The sequence below is a fragment of the Moschus berezovskii genome, chromosome 3 (assembly GCF_049115385.1).
Source record: "Moschus berezovskii isolate FMDL1 chromosome 3, NW_MosBer_1.0, whole genome shotgun sequence".
NCBI classification, from domain to species: Eukaryota; Metazoa; Chordata; class Mammalia; order Artiodactyla; family Moschidae; genus Moschus; species Moschus berezovskii.
In genome coordinates, this window is record NC_142462.1 from 13,244,847 (window position 1) to 13,259,505 (window position 14,659).

The 14,659-nt window shown below is 42.9% G+C and overlaps 1 protein-coding gene across 1 annotated transcript in view; it reads right to left on the reverse strand.

Annotated features, from left to right (window-relative positions):
- The window catches only part of ABCA13 (ATP binding cassette subfamily A member 13), a 338,145-nt gene that overhangs the window by 237,487 nt on the left and 85,999 nt on the right, over positions 1 to 14,659 (reverse strand). Inside the window, exon 20 of the mRNA XM_088834807.1 lies at positions 12,553 to 12,684. Within this exon, the coding sequence (XP_088690933.1) occupies positions 12,553 to 12,684 (132 nt within the window). The remainder of the gene's footprint in view (positions 1 to 12,552; positions 12,685 to 14,659) is intronic.

A 14,659-nucleotide genomic window follows, 5' to 3' on the forward strand; every position in this document is an offset into this window, starting at 1 on the left:
ACTGAAAAACCAGGAAAAAGGCCTCTAAACATCAATCTGCTGAACTCAGAATCAAAGTAAAAAAAGCTTTACTGAAATGAGAAAGGTGTTTACTACTTCAAATATACCAGCAGAAGAGAAATCCATCCAGTTTCACACACACAAAAAAAAACATAATATCAAGGTATCGCAGAGACAAAATGACAATTCTTCAGATATCAAACAAAGAATTTAGTATTCTGATTTGTTCTTGTTGCTGTTCAATGCCTCAGTCGTGTCTGACTCTTTGTAACCCCACGGACTGCAGCACACCAGGCTCCTCTGTCCTTCACTATCTCCCAGAGTTTGTCCATTGAGTCAGCAATGCTATCTAATCATTTCATTCTCGGTCGCCACTTCTCCTTTTGCCTTCAATCTTGCCCAGAATCAGGGTCTTTTCCAATGAGTCAGCTCTTCACATCAGGTGGCCAAAGTGTTGGATCTTCAGCTTCAGCATGGGTCCTTCCAGTGAATATTCAGGATTGATTTTCTTTAGGATTGACTGGACTCTCAAGAGTCTTCTCCAACACCACTATTCAAAACATCAATTCTTCAGCAATCAACTCTATTTATGGTCCAACTCTCACATCCATACATGACTACTGGAAAAACCATAGTTTTGACTATGTGGGCCTTTGTTGGCAAAGTGGTATCTCTGCTTTTTAATAGCTGTCTAGGTTTGTCACTGCTTTCCTTCCAGGGAGCAAACATCTTTTAATTTTATGGCTGCAGTCACCATCCGCAGTGACTTTGGAGCCCAAGAAAATAAAATCTGTCACTGGTTCCACTTTTTCCCCTTCTATTTGCCATGAAGTGATGGGACTGGATGTCATGATCTTAATTTTTTAATGCTGAGTTCCAGGCCAACTTGAATCACCTTTCAGGAACCACAGCCTTGTGGTGAAGAGTCTTACATAACTCCATGAATCTATGAACCATGCCATGCAGGGCCACCCAAGACAGACAGGTCACAGAGAAGAGTTCTGACAAAACATGGTCCACTGGAGGAGGAAATGACAACCAACCCCATGACCAGTATGAAGAGAAAAAAGATATGACACCAGAAAGATGACCCCCACCTACCCCCAACCCACGCCCCGGTCAGAAGGTGTCCAATATGCTACTGGGAAAGAGAGTGGGGCATTACTAATAGCTCCAGAAAGAAAGAAGAGGCTGGGCCAACGAGGAAATGACAGATGTGGATATATCTGATCCAACTGATAGAGAATTCAAAATAGCTGTCAAGAAGAATATTAACGAGCTTTAAGAAAACTCAGAGAGGCAGTTCAATGAGCTTAGGAATAAAATTAATGAATAGAAGTAATACTTTGCCAAAGAGGCTGAAACTCTAAAAAAGAACCAAACAGAAATTGTGGAGTAAGAAACTCAATAAGTACGATGAAACAGGAAGCACTGGGGACAGAGCCGACCACTCGGAAGAGAGAGTACTGAGCCCAAGGTAAAAGTCTGGCAGTGACTCACGCAGGAGAAGAGAGAGAGCCGTGAACACAAACTTAAAGACTCCAGAAGAACCAACCCCACCAGGAAAGACACGCAATGGTAATGCGTATCCCAGAAAGACCAGAGAGAGACGGGAACAAAGTGTTTAGTTAAGGAAACAATAGCTGAGAATGTCCCAAACCCAGGGAAGGAACTGGGTACATGAGTCTATAAAGCTACAGTAATTACCTCAGCACAGAAACACCTTATCACAGTGTATTAAAGCTGTCAAAAATGATAAAGCAAGAATTTTAAAAGCAGCCAGTGTTCTAAAAAAGGCAGTAACGTGCAAAGGAATCCCCATTAGGCTACCAGCAGATTTCCCATCAGAAGCTACAGGCAAGAAGAGAGTGGAATATCAGAGTCAAAGATTGAAAGATGAAAACAAACTCTCAGCCAAGGATACTCTGTCCAGCAAAGTTATCCTTCAGATACAAAAGAGAAATAAAATCTTCCCAAACTGTGAGAGCTCATCACCACTAGACCTGCCTTACAAGAAAAGTTGAAAGAAGCTTTTCTATCTGAATCAAAAAGGCAAAAGTACACAAAACTTTGAGTAAGGTAGACAGTAAGCAGACAGAATCAGAGGAGAGAAACTCTGGGACTTCCCTGGCAGTCCAGTGGTTAAGACTCGGAGCTCCCAATGTAGAGGGCTCAGATCTGATCCCTGGTTGGTTGGGAACTAAGATCCCCCTTGCCAGGCAGTACACAGTCAGAAAAACGAAAAGAAAGAAAAGTGAAACTGTATAAAAATAGATTGTTAAACAGTTACAGAATACAAGTTTTTAAAATGCAGTAAAAATAACTAATTGGGTCACAAGCTCACAACATAATAAGGGACAGTTTGAGAAGACAAAACATAAATGGGAAAGAGGGAAAGGATAGAACCCATATAAGCAAATGAAGTTAAGATGCCAACATCATCAGTAAAAGCACTATATTATCTGATATATTTTAAACAAAACTTATAGCAGCACGAAACATACATCTAAAAGAGGTACATAAAACATAAAAAGGAGGAACTTGAGAAAACCTCATAGGAAATCACCGAGCTAAACTGGCAGACAGGAACCCTTGGGAACAGACATAATAGAGATATAGAACAACCAAAACACAAAAGATAAAATGCCAGCACTACATCCTCACATATAAGCAATCACTCTAAACGTAAACAGGCTGACTGACAAATCAAAAGACACAGGGTGTCTGGATGGAATATAAAATGAGACCCAACCATATGCTGCCTCCAGGAGACTCAGCTCCATAAATGAAAACAGGCTCAAAGTGAACAGGTGGAAGATGATACTCTGAGTAAACGGAAACCAAAAGAAAGTAGGGTGGCTATGCTTACACAGACAAAATGGACTTCAAGCCAAACAAGATAACAAAAGACAAAGATGGATATTATGTCATGTTAAAAGGGACAGGTCATCAAGAAGTTATAACACTCATTCTTTGAAAAGAAGATATAACACTTATTACCATATATGCACCTAATACAGGAGCATCACAATATATAAAGTAACTATTAACAACCTAGAGAGCATATTAAAAAGCAGAGACATTACATTGCCAACAAAGGTCCGTCTAGTCAAGGCTATGGTTTTTCCAGTGGTCATGTATGGATGTGAGAGTTGGACTGTGAAGAAAGCTGATCGCCGAAGAATTGATGCTTTTGCACTGTGGTGTTGGAGAAGACTCTTGAGAGTCCCTTAGACTGCAAGGAAATCCAACCAGTCCATTCTAAAGGAGATCAGTCCTGGGTGTTCATTGGAAGGACTGATGCTAAAGCTGAAACTCCAATCCTTTGGCCACCTCATGAAACAAGTTGACTCACTGGAAAAGACCCTGATGCTGGGAGAGATTGGGGGCAGGAGGAGAAGGGGACGACAGAGAGTGAGATGGCTGGATGACTACAGCGACTCAATGGACATGAGTTTGGGTGGACTCTGGGAGTTGGTGATGGACAGGGAGGCCTGGTGTGCTGCGATTCATGGGGTTGCAAAGAGTCGGACACGACTGAGCGACTGAACTGAACAGACCTAAAGACAGCAACACTACTGTGTTAAGCAAACTTAACATTCGACTTACATCAGTTAATAGATTCACCAGACATAAAAACAACTAAGAACACCAGGCTTAAAAGAAACATTAGATTAGATGGATTTAACAGATTCACACAGAACATTCCATCCAAATGCAGCGGAATACACATTCTTCCCAGATGCTCTTGGAACTTGCTCAAGAATAAATTGTATGTTGGGACACAGAACAAATCTCAATAAGTTTAAGAAGACTGAAATCATACCTTCAAGCATCTTTTCTAAACACAATGATATGAAACTAGAGATTAACTACTAGAAGGAAGCTGGAAAAATCACAAATTTATGGAGACTAAACAGGATGCTCAGTTCAGTTCAGTTCAGTCGCTCAGTCATGTCCGACTCTTTGCCGACATAGCTCGCCAGGCCCCCCTGTCCATCACCAACTCCCGGAGTTCACTCAAACTCATGTCCATCGAGCTGGTGATGCCATCCAGCCATCTCATTCTTTGTCATCCCCGTCTCCTCCCGCCCCCAATACCTCCCAGCATCAGAGTCTTTTCCAGTGAGTCAACTCGTTACATGAGGTGACCAAATTATTGGACTTTCAGTTTTAGCATCAGTCCTTCCAATGAACACCCAGGATTGATCTCCTTTAGAATGGACTGATTGGATCTCCTTGCAGTCCAAGGAAATATCAAGAGTCTTCTCCAGCACCACAGTTCAAAAGCAGCAATTCTTCGGCGATCAGCTTTCTTCACAGTCCAACTCTCACATCCATACATGACCACTGAAAAACCATAGCCTTGACTAGACAGACCTTGGTTGGCAAAGTAATGTCTCTGCTTTTTAATATGCTATCTAGGTTGGTCATAACTTTCCTTCCAAGGAGTAAGCGTCTTTTAATTTCCTGGCTGCAATCAGCATCTGCAGTGATTTTGGAGCCAAAAAAAATAAAGTCTGACGCTGCTTCCACTGTTTCCCCATCTATTTCCCATGAAGGGATGGGACCAGATGCCATGATCTTTGTTTTCTGAATGTTGAGCTTCAAGCCAACCTTTTCACTCTCCTCTTTCACTTTCATCAAGAGGCCTTTGAGTTCCTCTTCACTTTCTGCCATAAGGGTGCTGTCATCTGCATATCTGAGGTTATTGATATTTCTCCCGGCAATCTTGATTCCAGCTTGTGCTTCTTCCAGCCCAGCGTTCCTCATGATGTACTCTGCATAGAAGTTAAATAAGCAGGGTGACAATATACAACCTAGACGCACTCCTTTTCCTATTTGGAACCAGTCTGTTGTTCCATGTCCAGTTCTAACTGTTGCTTCCTGACCTGCATACAGGTTTCTCAAGAGGCAGGTCACGTGGTCTGGGATTCCCATCTCTTTCAGAATGTTCCACAGTTTCCTGTGATCCACGCAGTCAAAAGCTTTGGCATAGTCAATGAAGCAGAAATAGATGTTTTTCTGGAACTCTCTTGCTTTCTCCATGATCCAGCGGATGTTGGCAATTTGATCTCTGGTGCCTCTGCCTTTTCTAAAACCTGCTTGAACATCTGGAAGTTCACGGTTCACATATTGCTGAAGCCTGGCTTGGAGAATTTTGAGCATGACTTTACTAGCGTGTGAGATGAGTGTAATTGTGCGGTAGTTTGAGCATCCTTTGGCATTCCCTTTCTTTGGGATTGGAATGAAGACTGACCTTTTCCAGTCCTGTGGCCACTGCTGAGTTTTCAAAATTTGCTGGCATATTGAGTGCAGCACTTTCACAGCATCATCTTTCAGGATTTGAAATAGTTCAATTGGAATTCCATCACCTCCACTAGCTTTGTTCGTAGTGATGCTCTCTAAGGCCCACTTGACTTCACATTCCAAGATGTCTGGCTCCAGGTGAGTGATCACGAAATCGTGATCATCTTAGTCATGAAGATCTTTTTTGTACAGTTCTTCTGTGTATTCTTGCCACCTCTTCTTAATATCTTCTGCTTCTGTTAGGTCCATACCATTTCTGTCCTTTATCCAGCCTATCTTTGCATGAAATGTTCCCTTGATATCTTTAATTTTCTTGAAGAGATCTCTTGTTTTTCCTATTCTGTTGTTTTCCTCTATTTCTTTGCATTGATCGCTGAGGAAGACTTTCTTATCTCTCCTTGCTATTCTTTGGAACTCTGCATTCAGATGCTTATATCTTTCCTTTTCTCCTTTGCTTTTCACGTCTCTTCTTTTCAGAGCTATTTGCAAGACCTCCTCAGACAGCCATTTTGCCTTTTTGCATTTCTTTTCAATGGGGATGATCTTGGTTCCTGTCTCCTGTACAATGTCATGAACCTCCATCCAGAGTTCATCAGGCACTCTATCAGATCTAGTCCCTTACATCTATTTCTTACTTCCACTGTATAATCATAAGGGATTTGATTTAGGTCATATCTGAATGGTCTAGTGGTTTTCCCTACTTTCTTCAATTTAAGTCTGAATTTGGCAATAAGGAGTTCATGATCTGAGCCACAGTCAGCTCCTGGTCTTGTTTTTTCTATCGGTATAGAGTTTTTCCATCTTTGGCTGCAAAGAATATAATCAATCTGATTTCGGTGTTGACCATCTGGTGATGTCCATGTGTAGAGTCTTCTCTTGTGTTGTTGGAAGAGGGTGTTTGCTATGACCAGTGCGTTCTCTTGGCAAAACTCTATTAGCCTTTGCCCTGCTTCATTCCATGCTCCAAGGCCAAATTTGCCTGTTACTCCAGGTATTTCTTGACTTCCTACTTTTGCATTCCAGCCCCTATAACGAAAAGGACATCTTTTGTGGGTGTTAGTTCTAAAAAGTCTTGTAGGTCTTCATAGAACCGTTCAACTTCGGCTTCTTCAGCATTACTCGTTGGGGCATAGACTTGATTACTGTAATACTGAATGGGTTGCCTTGGAAACGAACAGAAATCATTCTGTCGTTTTTAAGATTGCATCCAAGTACTGCATTTCGAACTCTTTTGTTGACCATGATGGCTACTCCATTTCTTCTAAGGGATTCCTGCCCACAGTAGTAGATATAATGGTCAGCTGAGTTAAATTCACCCATTCCAGTCCATTTTAGTTCACTGATTCCTAGGATGTCTATGTTCACTCTTGCCATCTCCTGTTTGACCACTTCCAATTTGCCCTGATTCATGGACTTAACATTCCAAGTTCCTATGGACAGCTATTGGGTCTGTAACCACACAGCACCCTATGGAGTCCTTCCAGGACAGATCCCCTCTGCCACCACTACTATGCTCTCCACTTGGCTCTTGTTGTAGAAAAACTTTGACCTCCTATACCTTCCCTGCGTTCCAAAGAATATATTTAATTAGAGAAGTGAAAAAATGCAGAAACAAAGTGAAATGGTCGGGCAAGACAAAATAATAATTGTTTAGTCATGAAACAAAGTCAAAGGGCATTTAGTTCCTCCTGAAGGGCTATAGATAATATTCTGAGCCATGTCCTTTGAGCTGTTTTGCAGATACAGAAACTCCCACCAGGTGGGAGAAGTTAACTGTATGCTGCCCAAAAGCACATGGACCCCAGACTAGTTGGAACCCGAAGGTTGATGATGTTGACTCCTAATTACCTCACTATCAACCAATCAGAAGAATGTCCATGAGTTGACCACACACATAGCAACCCTCTCCCTCGCTCTTCTTTAAAAACCTTTCCCTGAAAGCCTTTGGGGCATTCAAGGCTTAGAGGCACTAGTTGCCTGGATTCCTTGCTTGGTGCCTGCAATAAAGGCTGCACTTTCCTTCACCACAACTCAGGGTCAGTAGATTGGCCTTATTGTGCACAAGCAAGCTCAGTTTAGTAGCAAGTCAATAAAGAAATTAAAGGAGAAATCTAGAAATACCCGAAGAACGATGAAAGTATGCATATCAAAATCTATGGGGATCAGCAAAAGTGGTATTAAAAGGAAAGTTTACAGTAATACAATCATACATCAAGAAACCAGAAAAACCTCAATCTAACTTTAAACCTAAGTGAAAAAAAGTGAAAGTGTTAGTCGCTATGATTCATTGTGATGCCACGGACTGTAGCTCATCAGGCTTTTCTGTATATGGAATTCCCCAAGCAAGAATATTGGAGTGGGTTGCCATTCCTTCTCCAGGGTATCTTCCCAACCAAGGGATTGAACCTGGGTCTCCTATACTGAAGGCAATTCGTTACTGCCTGAGCCACTTGGGAAGCCCTAAGCCTTTAACCTTCGGAGAAGGCGATGGCACCCCACTCCGGTGTTCTTGCCTGGAAAATCCCATGGACGGAGGAGCCTGGTAGGCTAAAGGCCATCGGGTCACTACGAGTCGGACACGACTAAGCGACTTCACTTTCACTTTTCACTTTCACGCATTGGAGAAGGAAATGGCAACCCACTCCAGTGGTCTTCCCTGGAGAATCCCAGGGACAGGGGAGGCTGGTGGGCTGCCGTCTATGGGGTCGCACAGAGTCGGACATGACTGAAGCGACTTACCAGCAGCAGCACCTTTAACCTTAAACCTAAAGGAACCAGAAAAAGAAGACCGAGCAAAGCTGGGAGTCAGTATAAAGGAGGAAATAATTAAAAATCAGCAGAAATAAATAGAGACTAAAAAGACTATAGAAAAGACTGATGAAACTAAGAGCTGGTTCTCTGAAAAGAAAAACAAAATTGACATACCTTCAGCTAGACTCACTAAGAAAAAAGAGGGCTCAGATAAAGTCAGAAATAAAAGACAGAAAATTATGGTGGATGCCACAGAAATACAAAGAATTATAAGAGAATACTATGAAAAACTATACACCAAAACACTGGACAACCCAGAAGAAAGAGATACATTCTTAGGATCATACTACTTTCGGAGACTGAAATGCAAAGAAACGGAAAATTTGAACAGGACTTCCCTCACCAGGGAATCTGCTTGGCAATGCCACAAAGCAACTAACCCCATGTGCCAAAACTACTGAGCCCACATTGCAACTACTGAAGCCTCTGCACCTAGAGCCCATGCTCCACAAGATTACCCACCACAATGAGATGCCTGAGCACCGCAGCTAGAGAGGAGCACCCCTCACCACCACCGGAGAGGGCCCATGTGCCCGAAGACCCAGTGCAGCGAAAAATAACGCACTGAGTAAATTTAATTTCAAAGAAAAAATCTGCATAGACTGATCACTAGAAGGAGACTGAAATAGTAGTAAAAACATCCCCCAAAACGAAAGTCTAGGACCAGCAGCTTCACAGGTAAATGCTATCAAACATTCAAAGATTCAATACTTACCCTTCTCAAACTTTTTCAAGATACTGAAAAGGAGGGAATGCTTCCAAATTAATTTTACCAGGCCAACATTACCCTGATACCAAACCAGATATGCCATATCAACAAAATGAAGGATAAAAATCATACGGTAACCTCAACAGTTGCAGAAAAAGCATCTGAAAGGACATGACATGCATTTATGATAAAAAAATACTCTCCAAAACTGGGTACAGAAGGAGGATACCGCAACATATTAAAGGTCATATATGACAAACCCACAGGTTACATTATACTGGTGGAAAACTGAAAGCTATCCCTTTAAGAGCAGGAATGAGGAAACCCACTCATATATCTGACAAGAGATTAACATCTAAAATATACTTTTAACATACAACTCAACATCAAAGAAAATAATGTGATTAAAAAAAACTAGGCAGAGGCTCTAAATAGACATTTTTCAAAAAAAGACATTGAGAAGGCTGTGATCAAAAACACAAGAAATAACCAGGATGTGGAGAAAAGAACTTTCTACACTGTTAGTCAAATGTAAATTGGTATAGCCACTATGAGAACAGCATGGGAATTCCTCAAACAATTAAGTCTAGATCTACCATATGACCCAGAAATTCCACTTCTGGATATTTATCCAAAGAATATGAAAACATGAATTTGAAACAGTGTAAGCACATGTATTTCCACCACAGCACTGTTTACAATGGCTGAGACACAGAAATGAGCTAAGTGCCCAGAGTAAATTACTATATATAAATGGGTTGGTTACTGAACTTTTCAACATATTCCACTGCTTTGTTATTGCATGAGTACTCCACTGTTTTAATCCTTGTCAGATATGGAGGTTTTACATAATCATCAGACACCAGTCCTTCATCATTTTCAGTAAATTTTGATACTTGTTGTCAAGTCATATTTTAGCAATCTTTAGAAACATTTCATCAATTAAAAACAAATCCCTTGTAACAGTATTTTTAATTTAAATGATTTATATAAGTTTCATTATTTTACATTGACATGTTTCATAGTAAATGTTATATAATTTAAAATTATATAAATTCATACACCAACTTGGAAAAAATCAACATATTCATGACAAGTAGCCACATTGAGGAATGTGGCATCTCTTTCTGTTTATTCAAACCTATTTTAAATATTTAATTTGATATACATTCTCCTCTCCACTGGATTCACACTGATATTTATTTTAATGCTACCTTCCCCACTGCAGTCTCTATTTACTGACAACAGAGAGTCAGGCATTGATGTTCACGCATGTGTATTTGTGATCAGTGATCTGATGGGCCCGTTTTCACCCGATTCTCACACTGAGCTAGGGGCACCCTGGTTTTCTCTCTTTTCCGTTGTTTCTGATTCTCTATTTCCCACAGCTGGAACCTGTGTCTCCCAGTTTATCCCTGTCACAGCGAGCAAGCAGGGGCAGGCAGACAGCTGGGGGGTGGAGCAGAGACACGCACCCGCCCCTCCCTCTCCCACTCCACCTGTCTCAGGTGTCCCCACCTCCTCAGGAGGAGACAGGTGCCCCCAGAGCATCCTCAGGCCCCACGGGAGCCCACACCTGTGGTGGAGTCCTCGACGCCCAGGATAGGCAGACAGATAGAGGTACACCCCTCCGGTGTGCTGGCCCCTACTCCAACCCTGCCCTGCCCCTCCCGCATAGCAGGACTTTCTGAGCCCGAGATGCCCCTCTCACATCCCAACATCCACAAGATTCATCATCAGATGGAAAGCCTGTCCTCTGCACTTCCCCACAGCCACTGCCTCCCCGCTTTCAGATTTTACCCAGTTCCTCTCCAAAGCCTGGCCAAACCTGCAAGATGGCCCCAACCAGGCCACTTCCCTCTGGTCACTCTGTCTTCTGAATGTATCTCTGTCTCTTTCCCTCTTCCCTCTTCCCCAGGCTCACTCACAGGTGCTGCCAGGAAGCCTCTGGAGTCCCTGTCTGACCAGTCTCCCTCCCTTGGCCTCGGGTCTGGACAGAAGCACCTTCCCACTTAAGACTCGGGCCTCCTCCACTGGAATGTCCCTGCGGGAATAGGGGGCCAAGCCCTAGCTAAGCATCACAAGCCCCTTTGCCTCACTGGAATATACAAAAGTTAGAACCTGGGGCCCTCTTGACTCAGGTCCCTGGGACTAAGGAAAAACTCAGCTTCTTCTGGATCCAGGGACAAATCTGCTGATAATCTTCACGTGGACAAGGGCAACACGATTCCCTGGTCTTTACACACCTTGAATTCTTTTCTTTTTCTGTGAACTCCAAGACATCTGCCATTTTGCATCTAAATACAGCTTTTTTAAATTATTATTTTGTGTGCAATGTGCTGAGCCTTTACTTTGCAAATCCAGGTTTCTCTCATTGAAACGTGATGGTTCCTCTTCTTGCCCAGGATCGGTCTGGGGGTGGGAGTCTGGGGCTCACAGGCTGCCTGATCCTTCACTTTCCCAGCACCCTCTGGGCATGTCACTGTCCTGACTGCATGGCCACTCCTCTGCACCACTTCTTGTGCATTTTAAACTGACATCCCACCATCTTCTACAACATCCCTCGTGGTTAACCGGCTTCTTGGTAACATCCAGCCTTTTCCAGCTTCCCTTCACCTTGGCCTCCTCAGTTAAATTTTTCCCTCATTTCCTAGATCCATCTTTTCTTAAATTTTATTCAAATATCACGACAGTGCAATCTAAATTTTTCCAGAATAAATCACATTTCTAAATTATGCTCTCTCTACCTCTTAGGCATCACTTTTCCTGCTCATATGTAAAATAATCTTTTCAATGACCCATTTTATTTTGATTTTTACTCATCCTTAAATGGTACATGAACTCTCCAAGCATAGAATATATTTTTATAAACAGAATGAAGGTTTTTTATTTTCTCCTATCCCTTCAACTTGTATATGATTAGAATCTCTTTTAGTTCTTAATTTTAAAGGTTAGATGCCGCTTGAAATGCCCAGTTGTTTGGAAAGTAAATAGCCAGAACCACAAGCAATTTCAGCAAGAAAGTATAATACCATTTACAAGCTATTTCTAAAATATATAAAATAAAAAAGGTTGAAGTGCTATCTCCGTTGTTTGGGGCTGAGCCAGGCATGTGGCATGAGTACCTCCTCCCCAACTGACCAAAGGGGAGGGCCATCGCCTTGGGCAGCCGGTCCTGGATCACCTCCACACACAACACTACTGACAGCTCTGGTTTGGGGGACTCCCGACCACCAGACCCGTGCTCAGCCCCCTGCTGCCAGCCCAGCTCACTCCAGGTCCTGCCACCCACTGACCCAGCTGAGAACCAGGTCCTTTTATTCCTACCCCGTGGCGCTCTCTGAACCCCTGACCTTGGTTTCCAGGAGCCCAAGACACATGAGCGCCAGGCTCTCCTGCTCTCACTCCCTCACCTCTATCCTCCTCAAACACATGACCTTGAGAATCAGGTTCTCTGCCGTGACGTCTTTTGGAGCCCCCAGGCTGGAGAGCTGCATGGTGGGCCCATGGGGCCCCTCCAATACCTGTCCTCACAGGGTCTCAGTTGTCTCAGGATTCAGAAGCACCATTTTTTCCTCAAACATGCTCAGCTCCCTTTAAAACACATCCTATCAACACCCTTTCTCGTGTCTTATTTAAAGAACAAATAATTATCCAATATTCACATACATTGCTCAAACTGTTTTTTAGCGTGATTTTGTCATAAAGTGCAGAATTCTTACCAGGAATCAAGTTGTTCAAGTACCATCCACATACAAAATAAAGTCCTGAATCAAACAGAATCATCCAGCAAACCCAGCCAAATGTCATGCCTGCTAGTTCTGGAGACTGGTACATATTATCCCACTGAATCCCTGGAAGGAAGAGAAAGGTCAGCGTCAGCAATGCTCATCCTCTTTCAGGGCAGATTTTGATGACCTGAGTCCACTGGGCCCAGGGGCAAAGCTAAGCACAGCTAAAACAAAAGGAAGGTCAAGGCCATGGGTCCTGGCCTTCCAGTGAAATGCTGGCTTCATCTCACAACGACAAGGACAGCAGGTGGGTGACCATTAACGACACTTGAATACATAACATTTAAAATTTTTTAAAGGTTGCCTTACTTATACCTAGCTGTACTTGCTTAACTAAAAAACTCTATCTTTAAGGGAAATAAACCTGTTTAAAAACAAGATGAAAACTCCTCGAGCACCCACTCTAAATTATACTATTCTTCTTGTTCTTGGAATATATATAAACAGGATAAAGGATCTGCAGTAGGAAAGAATCATTCTCTTCTAGCAATATCTTTGCAAGGTATTGCTGGATTAAAATTAAATCGGTGGTGGTTCAGTCATTCAGTCGTGTCCTACTCTTGCGACCCCAAGACTGCAGCCCACCAGGCTCCTCCATCCATGGAATTTTCCAGGCAAGAATACTGGAGTGGGCTTCCATTTGCTACCCCAAGGGATGTTCCCCACCCAGGGACTACACCCAGGTCTCCCACACTGCAGGCAGATTCTTTATTTTAAGAGAAATATTCATCTTTTTCAATTTTCCTATGATACTAACCTAGAACTCAATAAAATAAATGTTTCGGGGCGTCCCTGGTGCTCCAGTGGTTCAGAATCTGCCTTGCAAAGGGCACTGGGTGGATTCCTGGTCCAGGAAGATCCCGCATGTCATGGAACGCCTAAGCCCGTGCACCACAACCACAGAGCCCAAGCTCCAGGGCCCAAGAACTGCCCTGCCGACCACTGAGCCAGCCAGGCCACAACTACTGAAGCCTGTGTGCCGAACGCCCACGTTCCACAACAGAGAAGACACTGCAACCGGAAGCCCACACACGCCACTGGAGAGGAGCCCCCGCTCTCCACAACTAGCGCAAACTCCACACACAACCCAACACAGCCAATAAATAAGCAAATAAATGTTGTAACATTGTGGACTTATTGGAATCTGGATCAAAATATTCGAACACTCTTAACAGTAACCATTTTTCTTCCATATTCTCAAGATCCTGTTTAGTTTAAAAACCAGTTCAAAGAATTCAGGATAGGTCATTTCAGGATGACTCATCTGTTTTAACACAGTTTTAGTGTTGTATAGTTCAGGACAGTTCAACATGTTTTACCGAGAACTCTGAGAATTTCAAGATGGGCACAAATTGATGAGTTAATGTAATGACATCTGGAGTTCGGTTTCATATGGGGCATACATTTTCCCCTGCATCTTCAATGCACCACAAAAATCATATAAACATCTAAGAAATACATGTCTGTTCTGGTCTAGAATTTTAGTTGCCAAAATCCCAATATAAGTGAAGATTACTGCCAATAGATTTTTTTAATGTTTGTAGGGTGATCAATGGGTTTCCCAGGTGGTGCTAGTGGTAAAGAACCCATCTGCCAATGCAAGAGACATAGAGATGCAGGTTTAATCCCTAGGTCAGGGAGATCCCCTGGAGGAGGGCATGGCAAGACACTCCAGGATTCTTGGAGACTCCCATGGACAGAGAAGCCTGGTGGTCTACAGTCCATAGGGTCTCAAAGAGTTAGACATGACCACAGTGTTTGTATGCACACACGCACACAGGGTGATTAACAGGAGTGAAATATAGAGAATAGAGGGAAGATACTTGGCCTGTATTCTGTGCTGGTTAGATTTCTTCTGGATCGTGGCTTCAGGAAGGATCCAGAAACTCTGCAGGTGCAGATGAGAGCTAACAATATATAAAGAGCCATCATGTGAGAGAGGCAGTTAGAAAGAGAAACCAGAAAGGTGGACAGGAATCCAGGAAGACAACTGCAGTTCAGTAACAGTCCATGACACGGGACCCTGAATACCCCCTTC